This window comes from Suillus bovinus, assembly GCF_016758785.1.
Source record: "Suillus bovinus strain UH-Sbo-P2 chromosome Unknown EDB93scaffold_28, whole genome shotgun sequence".
Taxonomy (NCBI): domain Eukaryota; kingdom Fungi; phylum Basidiomycota; class Agaricomycetes; order Boletales; family Suillaceae; genus Suillus; species Suillus bovinus.
The window spans coordinates 252881-265973 of NW_024542084.1; the positions used below are offsets into that span (position 1 = coordinate 252881).

The window sequence follows — 13093 nt, forward strand, 5'->3', positions numbered from 1 at the left end:
ATTCGCCTATAAGGTAGGCTATACTCTGCTTTCCTTTCCCTTCATATCGCTCGCACAATTTTGTCCATGCATCAGATGCTAACACCGTGTGTAGGACTCCGTTTAGAGGTTCGTCCTTTAGCGTGAGCGTGATCTGTGCATGTGCTTCATCGTTCTTCTCTAGCCAATCTTGGACCGCGTCAGGGTCAGAAGCAGATGGCTGGACTTCTGAGCCTTCAACAATACCCCAGAGCTTTCGTACGATGAGTACTTTCCTAGCTCTAAATTTCCAGTTCTGAAAATTTGAACCATCGTTCTCTAACGACGGGATATCATAGAGGCGGTTCAAGCCTTGTATGGCTTTCCTGGAGTTAGATGCTGACGAGGCAGTTGGTTGCGAGTTTGAACTTTGAGCTTGCGAGATTGATGGATTGTTGGACATTGTGCGAGGAGTAGGATAGAGTCACTACTAGGCTATTTGTTGACTGAGCTTCAGTCAGGGCTCATAACCTTTTGTTTTGTAGTAGGACGTGCGAGAGCGAACGGATGGACTAGACTAGAATAAACGAGTGTATACTCAGTCTCGTACTCATAGTGTAACGGACTATAAACTAACCTAGAATAAACGAGTGTATACTACGAGAGTCAATAAGAGTATTAGAATATTAAATGAATGTCTCACCTCAGTCTCGTACTCGTAGTGTAACGGACTGAGGTGTGTAACTCTAACGTGCCTGTATGTACTTGCGTGATTAGGTAAGCTGATTCTCGACGTATCGATAAACAAACTATTAACAACAATGACCACGTAGGGAGCAACTACTGAAGTCTGGCCTTGACGGGATAGATGGTGAGTTTTTGTCCATCTGTTCGTCTCAACTGGTCGGGTCCACCAATAACCACGTAGGGTGCAACTATTGAAGTCTGGCCTTGACGTGATAGATTGGTGAGTTTTTGTCCATCTGCTCGTCTCATACATCACTCATGCATTGCTTTTCACATCTATTCAACCACCCAACGCATTGCCATTACCAAGATTCTCCATTGATCCTCCTCTTGTCCACCGCTGACCTCGCAGGGAACAAGCATCGAAGTCTGCCCTTGATGGGATAAAAGGCGAGTCTTTGTTTATCTGTCCATCTCATACATCACTCATATATCACTTTCTCATTTGTTCAACTATGCTACACGATGACCTGCGTTATAAAAGACACCAGCCCTGCTTTGGGTGAGTACGGTCTATATCTTCAAGGTGTATCACGCTCATTCTTTGCTCCCAGACGCCGTCATCAAGTTGTTGTCAGTACTCAATCTCACCGACAATGATCGCACAGTTATAGCGACTAAACTTCTATCTGATATCGGCGGTAAGCTCCCTTAGAATCATTTCCCTTATGGAGATCATTAATGTGCATATGTAGAACCTCGTGGAGGAGCCTGTGCTGCAAACACCGTTGATTTGCAAACCTCTTCTTCATTGAGCGTTGATGCGGAGCCGGCAGATGCTAAGAGCTCAGCTGTGCCCAAAATAAGCTCGTCTATTACTCCTACGGCTGCTCCCACAGCTTCTGTTGTGACTGTTGTGGATAACACCGGCTTGTCCACCGCTCCTGCAGCTCCCACCATTGCTCTTCCTTCTGTTGTCACAGTCGTGGATGACGGTGATGATGTGTATGATGCAATCGCAGAAGGTTGTATGCTCAACGCTTACAAGCACGTATACTTCAATGTCCCATTATCCAGTGACGCCGCACAGCCTCTGTACTACGTCACAAGGGGCCGTAAGATCAGCGTGTTCTCAGGATGGTATGTTTTCATTAAGTTTGTTTTGGTACTTACCTTCACTTATCTGCTCTCCGGCAGGGGCAATGTTGGTCCCAAGGTCTTGGGTGTGAGCCGCACCATTTTCGGTAGGGTGGAGAACATTGATCAGGGCATTGAGGCTCTCATAGCTGCAATTGATGCTGGTACTGCTGTGCAGGTGTAGATGGGTTGCGCTATCTTGTCTTATATTTAGTCAGCATCTCTAGTATCTCAGTGTCTATCTAGTGTTGTGTTGTGAACCAATCCATTGACAGTTTTATGATGATCATCGCGTGTGTTGTGTGCGGCGGACTGAAATATGAATGCAAGCAGAAATATCCCACTGATCTTGAAGATAGCTGAGTGTTTTTGGTGAGAGTCCATGGTTATTAAAACACGGTTACCAGCAAAGGGCTTTGAAGTACTTCTATGAGTGAAAGGCGCAAAGTAGCGAATGGTTAGTTTGCATGTGGCACTACATGTACATAAAACTCGTATTAATATTGAGTTTTGCATATTTGCGAAGGTGATAGTCAGTGAACACAAATGATTATACTTCAGGGAAGGCACTAAAGCGCTTAAGAAATACTTGACAGAATGACGCCGAGCAGCAAGCGGTTAGTTGCAGTGATTTCATAGTAACTGGTGCATAAAACTCACATTAATTTGCGTGGTGTGCATGCCAAATGAACTTGACAAATGGACTTCACGTGCATGTCACGGTACTGACCGAGTTTCACTTAACTCACACATAGATTGAAACAGAACTTCATGGGCCGACCTCGCCTGTATCACACTCTCAAGGAGCAGGCAGAAGCTGCTCCTGTGTACAGACACAATTATTATCAAAAGTACATGATATCTACAGTGTCCGAGTCCATGCACATCATCTCATTATGTTGCTCTTACCATGGTTCCACTGTTCACTGTTCCAGGAACCGTGAAGAGTTCCGCCTCAAAAACAGAGAGCGTTATCGTCGACGCAAACGCAGGTAAGTCAAACACTCTCCAATCTTATTTGTTTGAGTTGAATATCATGCTCCAGGTCACAAGACCAGGTCAATGGTGACTCGGAAGGCATCAATGCTGAGATATCAACCTCCGAATCTCCTCTTAAGAATGATGCAAACACTGGGATACCGAATGGCCCCCAAAAGAGACAACGGTAACTTGTTCTCTCTTGTTTTCCACAGACAATTAATTGAGTTTTGTTCTAGATATATCTCACCAACCTCACGTATCGAGAGTCATCTTATTACTTTCCTTGGTGGCCTGGATGTAGTGATATACGACTACCTTGATACCGTCAGCCTCACGTTACTGGGGCGCACCGACAATACGATCGACACCGAAGATATTTGCGCTTCCATCAGTAAACTTCAAAGACTGGAGAAAGATGCTCATAAAAAGGAGGCTGGAATCCTGCAGTTCTACGGTGTGGGACCAAAGCTAGCGCAAGCTGAGGTTACGAGCAAGAAGGTCCATCACCTCCTGAGCGCATTGGAGGAAGTTTTCATTCACAGCCTCTCCGGTGTTGATGAACTGGCAGTCATGTATGATCAGGCGGATTTGTTGTTTCAGTCATGGTAATAGCATGTGACTGATGTGAATTTACGATGTTGAACTCCCTCCCCCATTCTATAGATGAAGAGACCAAAAAACGCTTCCTTGTCACCGTCATCAAGGATCTCTTAGGATTGTGCGAAATCAAACGAGGCAAAGACAACAAAGCTGTCGTCGCCTCAGATATCATGTACATCGTCGGCCAGTACCCGCGCTTCTTGAAGGCACATTGGAAATTTCTCAAGACAGTGGTCAATAAGTTGTTTGAGTTCCCCGGGTGCAACTGATTGTTGCGCTGGGACACGTAAGTACACGCTGGGATCGCTGCTTCTGCCATATTCATGATTCGCCCTTAGGCTTCACGCCCATCAATATGTGATCTAAGATCTCTAACCTTAGGATCCAGTGAGATTTATACGCATCTCTTGGCAAGGGTCATACATTGCTGGACACATCTCTTGCCAGGATCATACATCGCACACCCCGCCCTTATTTTTTCCTGCGTGAATAGTCCCAAGGTATGAGACAAATTCATCACGCCTAATGTTTTTTTAAAAAAATGAATATATTTTAGAATGGCTCCTCGCTCGAAGTTCACCGCTGAGCAAGTTAAAATGATGGAGGAGTATCGAGAACAATACCTCGAGTGCCAGGCAGTAGGAGATTATACTCCATTCTGGGCTCCATTTTTCGAAGATTATCACGCCAGATGGCCGGAGAGGGAGCACGTGTTTCCCGATGTCCCCCTCGACATAGATCTCACACCAGAACAAAAAGTCGTCAACGCGAGTATGGTGGATGCACGCAAAAAAGTACGTGCCATAGATAAACATGAGATTTAAACTAAATACTAATTGTTCGAGCTTTAGCAATTAATGCATCGCTTCCGCAACATGTATGGCAACTACAGTGCCAAGCGCAAGCTGAAAGCACAGACTACTGAGTACTGTCGAGAAAATGTTGGCTAGTCAATCAAGCCTCAAGGGAACACGCACATTACAGCCTGCCGAGGCTTACTACAAGACACGTATCAAACTTGTTGTGGATGTGGAGATCAAGGTACTCGCACGGGAGGCTGGCCTGAGTCCCATGACATCAGATGAAGAGGATGACGACACCAGCACTGTTGGAAGCGATGTGAAGCAGGTGTTACCTAAGACACTCAGGCTATCTCTCATAAAGAAGCACACACGTGCTCTATTCGCAAACGAGACCCCCGAGATCAAGGCAGAGGTAGCTGATTTCATCAAGCAGTGGAGCGAGAACCGCAAGAAGAGTTCGAGCGAGGATGATGACATTTCTTTCACTGAGTAAGTCACATCTACGCATTGTGAATTGACTTGCAGAACTTACCATCTTCCAGGAATATCGAAAAATTACCCAATGTCCTAGCTGATATATTTGCTGGACTGGCGAAACAGACGGGCTGGGCCTTTTCTGTGTTGATGGGCGGGCCTTCTCCAGGAATGAGTGGGAAAATACAGGTTGAAAGTTTTCATGTGGGACGCACAGCGATGGGAAACACTTTCAATCTTGCTTACTCTGATTTTAATGAATGCATTATGAGGCCATATGCAGATTTCACAAAGCACGCCTTTCGTGAGTACTGAGTTCACAATTTGTAGTGCATGACAATTGATTGTTCTATCCAGCTGATGCGGCGGGGAAGGGAACTCCGAGTCCAGGACCCTCTAAGCCTGCTCCTCGATCATTCGAAGACACCACCTTAATGCCGATTGACTTCACCACAACCAGTGATACATCACTCCTTCCATCGACTGATACATCACTCCTCCCATTGACTGATACATCACTCCTTCCATCCGATGACCAACTGTACGACATGTTCTCTACTCTTGACATCTCTGGTCTGGCACCGTCGTTTGAGAATGATGGACCCATCCTTCCCATGCCAGATGGATATACACCTCCCACAACAAATTCACCCAGCTTGGAATCTTTCAACTCTGCCTTGTTTGGACCCATCCCTCCCATGCCAGAATACACTCCCACAGTACATCCCTTGTCCAGTTTGGAGTCGACATTTTATGACGGACTCACCCCTCACATGCCAGAGGGACACATTCCCACAGCACATCCCTCGTCGAGTTTGGAGTCGATGGACTTGTTCAATGCGCCTTTGGGTCCAAATTGGCCAGGTCTGCCTTTTAATCAGCCAGTCATGCCTACCATCAGCCTCTCACTTCACCCATCCGCGACACTGGCAGCAACTCTCGCATCCAAGACACCAGTACCACTCCCCACTACATCCGCGACAGCAGCAGCAACTCTCGCATCCAAGACACCAGTACCACTCCCCACTACACCAGCAGCAACTCTAACCCTAACTAACGCATCCAAGACACCAGTACCACTCCCCACTACATCCGCGACACCAGCAGCAACTCCCATTTCCGTGGCGCGAGCAGAACATATCATGTCTGAGACACGTGGACTTCCTATTGTCGAGTCGGTCGATTCTACATCTACGTCATCTGCACCACCTGTCATCAAGATGCCAGCGGTAACTCCTGTTTCCGTGGTGCCAGCAGCACATATCGCGTCCGAGACACCTGCACTTTCTATCATCGAATCGGTCGATCCTACTTCTACGTCGTCTGCACCTCCTGTCGTCAAGACGCCAACAATAACACCTGTTTCCGTAGCGCCAGCGGAACACACCATGTCCGAGACGCCTGCACTTACTGTGGTCAAACTGGTCCATCCTGCATCTCCATTGCCTGCACTTCCTACTGTCGAGCAGCCTCTCATGCACCTTGTGGCTGAACTTCCTATCGTCCAGCCACCTCCAAATCTTACGCAGCCTGCAGAACTCTCAGTGGGACCTTCAGCAGAACCTGCTGCGACAAAAGGAGCTCGACAACACGAGTCCCTTGTACTCAGACGATCAAAATGAGAGCACAAGGAGTCAACCCGCAATGAGGTTGCCAACTCCATCGGGAGCAGGAACATCAGTAAAGAAAATTCTACATCTAAGAAGCGGCCAAAGTCTCTTACCCATGGAGCACCTGCAAAGTGAGTGATATATCAGTGATATATCAGTACTATGCTTTAAACAACCATTAGAAAACAATGTGTTTGACTTGTCCCTGCCACTCTCTGAGCCCATCTTGCGATACACGTGCCTCTTGACTTCGTCTATCAGACTGGTTGTTTGTTAACATTATTTTACCTTGTCACTTGTTGTTGTTGTTGTTGTTGTAGCCCTATCAATCTCAGGGGGGCAATTTAAATTGAGAGAATGTCACAATACATGCCCATTACTCAATACTACAATCCTAGAAAAGTACGAGGATGGTGAGGAGACTTGAGAACTATCATGCGTCGGTCACATGTCTCGGAAACGGGTGAGCTCGAGGAGTGATGGATGCACTAGTTTCTATTAATGTGGTACTGCAGCATATATACATATGTGATGACTTCACACAGACTGGCCATATCCTACATGTCCTCATTTGGACTTGGTGAAAACAACCGGCAGCGGCGGGACTTGGTAAAAATTTATTGAACATCATGTGATGGTTGCAGTTGGGGGACTTAGTCGTTGATTGACTTCAAGTTATATATTTGCCCAAGCTATTACCTGCTTTGAAAGTGTAAGGTACTAAAGGGCACGGGAAGAAGGCTGAAGTAAGCTACAAAGACCTATGTGGAAAGAATGTAAGGTACGAAAGGCACAGGAAGGAAGCTGAAGTAAGCTACAGAGACCTATGTGACAGGTACGAAAGGGTAATATGTACCGTACCAAATATAACCTGTCCTATTTTTGAGGGCAATGAGAGTCATACATCAGTGATGTATGACCAGCTGGTCATCAAAACAGGGATCCGCAGGGATCCTCACCCTCATACATTACTCATACATTACTGGCCTGTAAATGATAATGACAATGATTAATGTATGGAAATTTACTGATAATTACAGTCTATTTAATGTATGAATATGACAGTATAGACTCCACCAACTCAGTCATGCCCATGGAACAGATGTGTGAGTATCAGCATCTTTCTGGACCTGATAACATGACTCACCCGCATGACAGGGCGCTAAGTCTCACTGCCTTGTGAGTCGTATTATTGCCTTCACATCATCGAGTCACTATAGCCGTTGACGCTGACGCACGAGTTACTGGTTATTTTTTTTAGCTATAATCGACGCATATCAGGGGAAAAAAATTGGTTCCATACTTACAGCTCTTTGCATATCGGGATTGGCGTGAAATTTCCTGGAGATATGGGAGATGCATATGGTATCAGATCTGGGTCAAATTTTTATGTACGAGCAAGTCATTTCATGTGAAATTTAGTGAACCCCAAAGTGTGCTCAGACATGTCTTCTGGCAGATAATGTGAGCTGTACCAGTTGTTTGAAGATGTCTAGTTCTCTTGCTGCCCAAATGAACCACAATATGAACATGAGGGTAGGATCGAGGCTGGGTCTCGCGTTCGGTGGCCCTATGTGACTTTGGACGGCGCCAGAAGGAGGAAAAGCGGCTGAAGGTGCGTTGACGCGGTGCCAGAGCGGGGCGGTCGTGTTGCCCATGAGATTGGGATGGATGAGTATGCGAGCTAGACTGGAACTAGTAACCACATTGGCATCCGGTTACACTAACATTCAACCATAGATGCATATCACGTACATTATTGAAAAACCCTTGGGGTATTTGGCGAGCGTCTTTGATCTTTGGGGCTAATCGTGGTGTAGCATTAGCCTGGGGGAGCAGATGCGTTGTCAGTATCATTAAGAATTCACTGGGTCTTCATGGAGAAGTTGTGTTGCGATGGGCTGGTAAGTTTTGAGGTTCCATAGTCGCACTGTCTTGTCCAAGTGTTTTGAACTTGCGAGGATGCGCTCATTGGGAGATATTGAAATAGTATTGACATTGACTTCAAATCTAAAACTTAAAACAGCTCGTCGAGAGAATTCTCCATGTGCTACCGTCCATCAGCTATTTTAACACAAAGACTGAGGGAGAAAGAAGTGCGCACGATTTATAAAAGCTCAGATACTTGTAATTGTCGCATTAATTCATCTATGCTGCTCGGATCGTAGGGACCAGGGAATGTTGAAATGGCGTGTCCGAGTTTAGATAGCTGATAATTCGAGAATTTGACCTGTCTCGGATTATCACATGTCCGAGCACGAAGCATGAAAAAGAACCAATAATTGCAATGATCGCAGAATCGTGTGTTGAATATGTATGGCCTGTCGAAGTCTTACAAGTTAGAGCTTATCCTGGACGAAATTACATAGAAAAAGCCTACCTTTGAATGTCAGAATAGATTATTCATCGATCGATGGGCTGATCACCCTCAGGTGGAGTGTAGATATGCCAAATGCGAGGGCCAAAGTTCTTGGAGTGCAGACTCCCATATGTACAAGATTAGTATCGGAGATCAGCATGGCTGTATACGAAATATCAGCAATTCTGTAGGAACTCGAGTTTGTGAGTAGATAGAGCTCTACAATCGCAGGTGAGTACTGTCATCGTGCCCATAATGCAGAAGTGGAGTTGAAGGTGAAGGGTAAAGATGGGACACACCCAAAGATATTTTGTAGGAACATCGAAGAGGGTACCATGTCGTAGGCCGTTGGGACGACCAATAAGGAATACAATTTGTTGGTGACCAGCAGTATCTGTGTGATATATCAGAAGTATCAATCCAATGCCTGATGATCATGAAGAAAATAAAATTCTGGAGAGAAGCTATGATATTGGTGATTCCGATGATGGCGGTTGTCAGTCTGGGACAATATGTGTAGAAAGAGAAAAGTGGTTTCTTCTTAAAATATGTGCGGCGAACAAAGTCCAGTCCCGCACTAGATGGATCAGAACATGGGAATTGGATGATGCTTAGAGTGGAAGACCATAACAAATTGGAAGTTTTTGCAATATCAAAGATCATGCATACCAATCGTCAAATGTTCATCATATTCGATGCGCATTGGTAAAAGACGAGATGGACGATAGCAGAGACACGAACAATGACAGGATAATACGATCAGGCTTCCAGCACAGATTTAGTGTTGATTCTCGTCTTGTATTCGCAAGCCTATCATGAAGGTCGAAGGCAATCATCGAGGGCCCATGGGTGACTGACAGGCATAAGCTGCGGTTACTAATATGCAATCTTTTCCGATACACCGACATGCAATAAAGTTTTGCTGCTTTTCGTGTGCGGTGGTGAAGTTTTTGCTTCTCGGACTTGAGTTATATGCATACAACTATATATGTTAGAGTAGAAATTTTTAGGGATTGAGCATTTGTGAGTCTCGATGAGTCCGTGAGGTGGCTTGCGAGGGTTACCACTTGACAAGGTGATGGGGAGGCCCTTGCCATGAGAGGCAGATCTCAGATCTCAGAGAGGGGTTTTGTCTCACAACGAAACCAAGTCCAACTTGAACAAACCGTGAGAACATGGCAAAAGTGCTTGCCAAGGGCGTCACGGCATATCAAGGAATCATCGATTCACTGATGTGCGTGTGCAACGTGGAACAATCAGACTACGGTACAACTTTCGGAGCATGCCCATCACATTTCTGAATATGATAAAGGCCCCGGGACACTGTCATTGGAAATGAGTTGTCTATGCACTTAAACTCAAAGGTAGAGCACAAGATAAGGCAACATAGATTCTAGTAGAACGACGATGACAAACAAAAGGCTATGACAACGGCGGCAAAAGCAAAGACTAATTTGGGTAAAAACCCCGCAGGGGTTTTAGGCTGAAACAGACTGTAAGGACATAGCAGAAAGGACAAGTATGAGCTGTGTATCCCAAAATTAAGGAGCCCGTCGACGCAGCAAGCAAATGCTTGTCCCTCAACAAAAGGAGAAAGGCAATGTAGAAACTTACTGAAAGTTAATGAGGCGGAGGCATGGCATAGCGCATGAAGGGTTCTAATACCGGCGTATCTTGGAGATGGGGTGCGAGCACCACTGCGTGTTGTTGAAGATAGAGTACAAATGCATCACTGCTCCAACGGCCCATTGTTTTGACACTGTCAAAAGGCACACTGCAGAGCAGGTACTCCAAAGTCCCACCAATTCTAATCCCATGCCCTTTTAGGGCTCCTGTTCCAAGCTGATCACTGGCAGATTGCAGACAGGTGAGGAATGCAGACTTCGTCAAAGGCCTTAGTCCTCCTGTGTGGCGCCAACTGAAAACTGCAGCAGATGGAGGAGGTTGATTGACCATGAGGTGCTGTTGTAGAGCTGCGTGGGGGTCAGCGAGTCCAGACTGCGCTGCCCAATAAACGTCCTCTCCCATTGTGGATGTCTTGGTTCGTGGCAAACCAAAGATGACTACTCTGAAACTGTTCTGGTCTTGGTCATAATGAATGTCGCAAATTTTGATGTGAGCACTGGGGTCGTTGCGAAAGCTGATCAGAGAAGGTACTGTGAATTCCCCAGTACGAGCAATGGTAAAAAAGGAAGTTGTCAGGCAAGCAAAGACAGCCGCATGAAGTGGTTTTGACAGATCTAGGATGCTCCGAATTTGAATGATGAGTTCCACTGTGAAAGGAGCGCATTTTGGACGCTTGGATGATGGAGGAGCCAGTTTTGCGGCACCAGTCAGTGCGAGGGAAGATTCAGCATGACTAGGGAGCCATGGTGCTCCGTGAACAAGATGCCAGGCACAGACTGCATAAAAGTAATTATCGAGTGTGCACCTGCATACACCCCTGCGCAGGCAGAGACGAAGGCTAGAAGTAGAACAGGAGACGCTGGACAACATTGGTCTTCAGAGATGTGCCGAGTGACACAAAATATGTGGTATGCTAAGAGGCCCGATCCATAAGTCTCATGTGTGCTGGGTGCATGAGAATGCGAGATGACCATGAGGATTCTGTCTAGGTCAGCCTCGGAGAGTGGAACTGGTACTCCAGTGCGATAAATGCCTGCACGCTTGGTCACAGGTACCCATAAGTGCAAGCAATCACGTGCTAGACAATGTGGATGCAAAGGTGATGCTAAAGGTGTCAAAGTGGGAGTATATGGACATGGTGGACCTGCCGTTGTGGTCAACCATAGAGTAGGGGGGTTAGCAAAACGTGATATGCCGATACCCCGTGGCCTCACAGACGAGGGTGTTCCATCTTCCTCAACTCATACTTCTTTTTCTCCTGTCAACCAAGCCTGCAAATGGCTTGCAACTGCATCCATGTGTGAGATTCCTGGGTTAGATGGCAGAGATGACAAATCTGTCGAGATCACTGGGGAGTGGGATGGGTGGGAGCAACAAATGCTTCAGGGGGAAAACACCTCTGGAAGGCCCATCTGCTGGGTTGTCGTGGCTGGGAACGTAGCAGAGATGGAAGGAGGAGAAAGTGCTTTGGGAGTCAAGGAGATGTTGGACTCGCCTGAAAACAAGGTTAGTGGCCCTGTTGTGACTCCTGCTGTTGTGCCAACCATCAACAATGCCCTTGTTATCGCAATGGATCCGGAAGTGAGACTCTGAACTTCCCCGATAGGCTCACAGGACGGCATGGACAAGCAGTTCGAAGCTGACGGCCTCTGCCCATCCAATGTCCTGCTCCCCATCCAGTGTCCACCAACCTGGCTGTAGGTACCAGGCATGCCAATGCCCATCGACAACAATTCCAATGCCAACAGTGGAGCTGGCATCCAAGAAGGCTCGAGCATCGACAAGTTTGACGGGATGTGGGATTGACCGACCAATGAAGGGTAAAGAGAGTTGTTGAGACCACCACTTAAGGTCTTCGTCGAGATGACAGACTGAGTGATGTGGCATGAATGGACTCGCACTACAGACGCCAAGCATACTTTCGAGTGAGGTGAGATAGGCTCGTCCAGCGGGAAGGACAAGACAGGCGTGAAGAAGCTTCCCATGCAACTTCTGAACGTCGAGGAGGACATGGGTAGTGGCTGATGACCAAGCTGTAATGGCGTCAGAGTACTTCTCCTTTTTTCCTTCTGCCAGTGCCACAGTGAGTGATACGAGGCACCACAGTAAACCAATGTACACAACCTGAAAGCTGAATGGGGTGTCTTTTGTCGGTTCCCAAGGAATATTGAGATTGGATGACACGTGATCAATGTTGCAGAAGGCATAAGCAAACACGCGATCTCCTTCACATGAGCGCACTTTGTACCATAAGTGACCACCATTCTGAAGCTGGCCTGTTTGAGCCAAACGAGCGTGAACCAACAAGTGCCGATGATTGTAAGCAACAAGATGCTCTTTGCGGATGCGGAAAAGCAAATGATCATCAACCCATTTGACGAGCGGTCCCAGACCTTGTGCTCGCAATAAGTCAGCTCCAGCATCAGCAACGTGACCGTAAGCCCCAGCTGATGGTCCCATGCCAAAGGCAGTACAGGTGTCAATGCAGAAGGCGTTTTCCGACAAATGAACGACTGTTGCAGACCACTGCAAAGAGTGCAATGGAACAGTACAATAAGCTTCAGCCACGTCTCGTGTGGCACCTTGAGAGCCCGGTGGGAGACCGCGGATGATTGTACAGATGGTGTCAAATGTCCTCCATGTGCATGGGAAATCATCTGAGTCCACCGTGGAATTAATGGATGGTATTGGATGAGACCGGGATGGAATATCAGGAAAAGAGAAGTTTTGAATAACGCGATACTTTCCAGCTTTGCCAGCTTTGGGAATGATTGATATGGGGGAGGATTGGAAGGGTCCCAAGGCATCCAAAAGCTGAAGACGAGTGAAAGGACCAATGTACCGACCGGTGTGTAGCT

General features: G+C 46.7%; 4 protein-coding genes across 4 annotated transcripts; all 4 read left to right on the forward strand.

Moving 5' to 3' along the window:
• Positions 1-1170: 1170 nt before the first annotated feature.
• On the forward strand, positions 1171-1966 carry EDB93DRAFT_1250491 (uncharacterized protein; the record flags this gene model as incomplete). The annotated part of the gene is made up of 4 exons (XM_041453020.1): positions 1171-1207; positions 1260-1346; positions 1401-1785; positions 1843-1966. The coding sequence occupies 4 exons, from the start codon at positions 1171-1173 to the stop codon at positions 1964-1966; spliced, it is 633 nt and encodes a 210-aa protein (XP_041307670.1).
• Positions 1967-2487: 521 nt separating this feature from the next.
• On the forward strand, positions 2488-3552 carry EDB93DRAFT_1146642 (uncharacterized protein). Its single transcript, XM_041449504.1, has 4 exons — positions 2488-2633; positions 2718-2774; positions 2828-2947; positions 3000-3552. The coding sequence occupies exons 1-4, from the start codon at positions 2554-2556 to the stop codon at positions 3370-3372; spliced, it is 630 nt and encodes a 209-aa protein (XP_041307671.1). The 5' UTR covers positions 2488-2553; the 3' UTR covers positions 3373-3552.
• A 368-nt stretch (positions 3553-3920) lies between these two features.
• EDB93DRAFT_1250493 (uncharacterized protein) lies at positions 3921-6262 on the forward strand (the record flags this gene model as incomplete). The annotated part of the gene is made up of 5 exons (XM_041453021.1): positions 3921-4157; positions 4215-4304; positions 4348-4655; positions 4709-4944; positions 4998-6262. 5 exons carry the CDS (start codon positions 3921-3923, stop codon positions 6260-6262), a joined length of 2136 nt encoding a protein of 711 aa, XP_041307672.1.
• Positions 6263-7161: 899 nt separating this feature from the next.
• On the forward strand, positions 7162-8800 carry EDB93DRAFT_1104050 (uncharacterized protein; the record flags this gene model as incomplete). Its single annotated transcript, XM_041447380.1, has 9 exons — positions 7162-7239; positions 7316-7356; positions 7409-7429; positions 7512-7641; positions 7694-7714; positions 7791-7865; positions 8077-8154; positions 8277-8346; positions 8649-8800. The coding sequence occupies 9 exons, from the start codon at positions 7162-7164 to the stop codon at positions 8798-8800; spliced, it is 666 nt and encodes a 221-aa protein (XP_041307673.1).
• Positions 8801-13093: the final 4293 nt, after the last annotated feature.

What these genes read in the sequence shown, in the direction of transcription:
- EDB93DRAFT_1146642 (XM_041449504.1), top strand. Translation starts at nt 2,554, where the DNA reads ATGGGCCGACCTCGCCTGTATCACACTCTCAAGGAGCAGGCAGAAGCT. An exon ending in TATCGTCGACGCAAACGCAG is followed by an intron (nt 2,775 to 2,827) that starts GTAAGTCAAACA and finishes ATCATGCTCCAG; the next exon opens with GTCACAAGACCAGGTCAATG. An exon ending in GGCCCCCAAAAGAGACAACG is followed by an intron (nt 2,948 to 2,999) that starts GTAACTTGTTCT and finishes GTTTTGTTCTAG; the next exon opens with ATATATCTCACCAACCTCAC.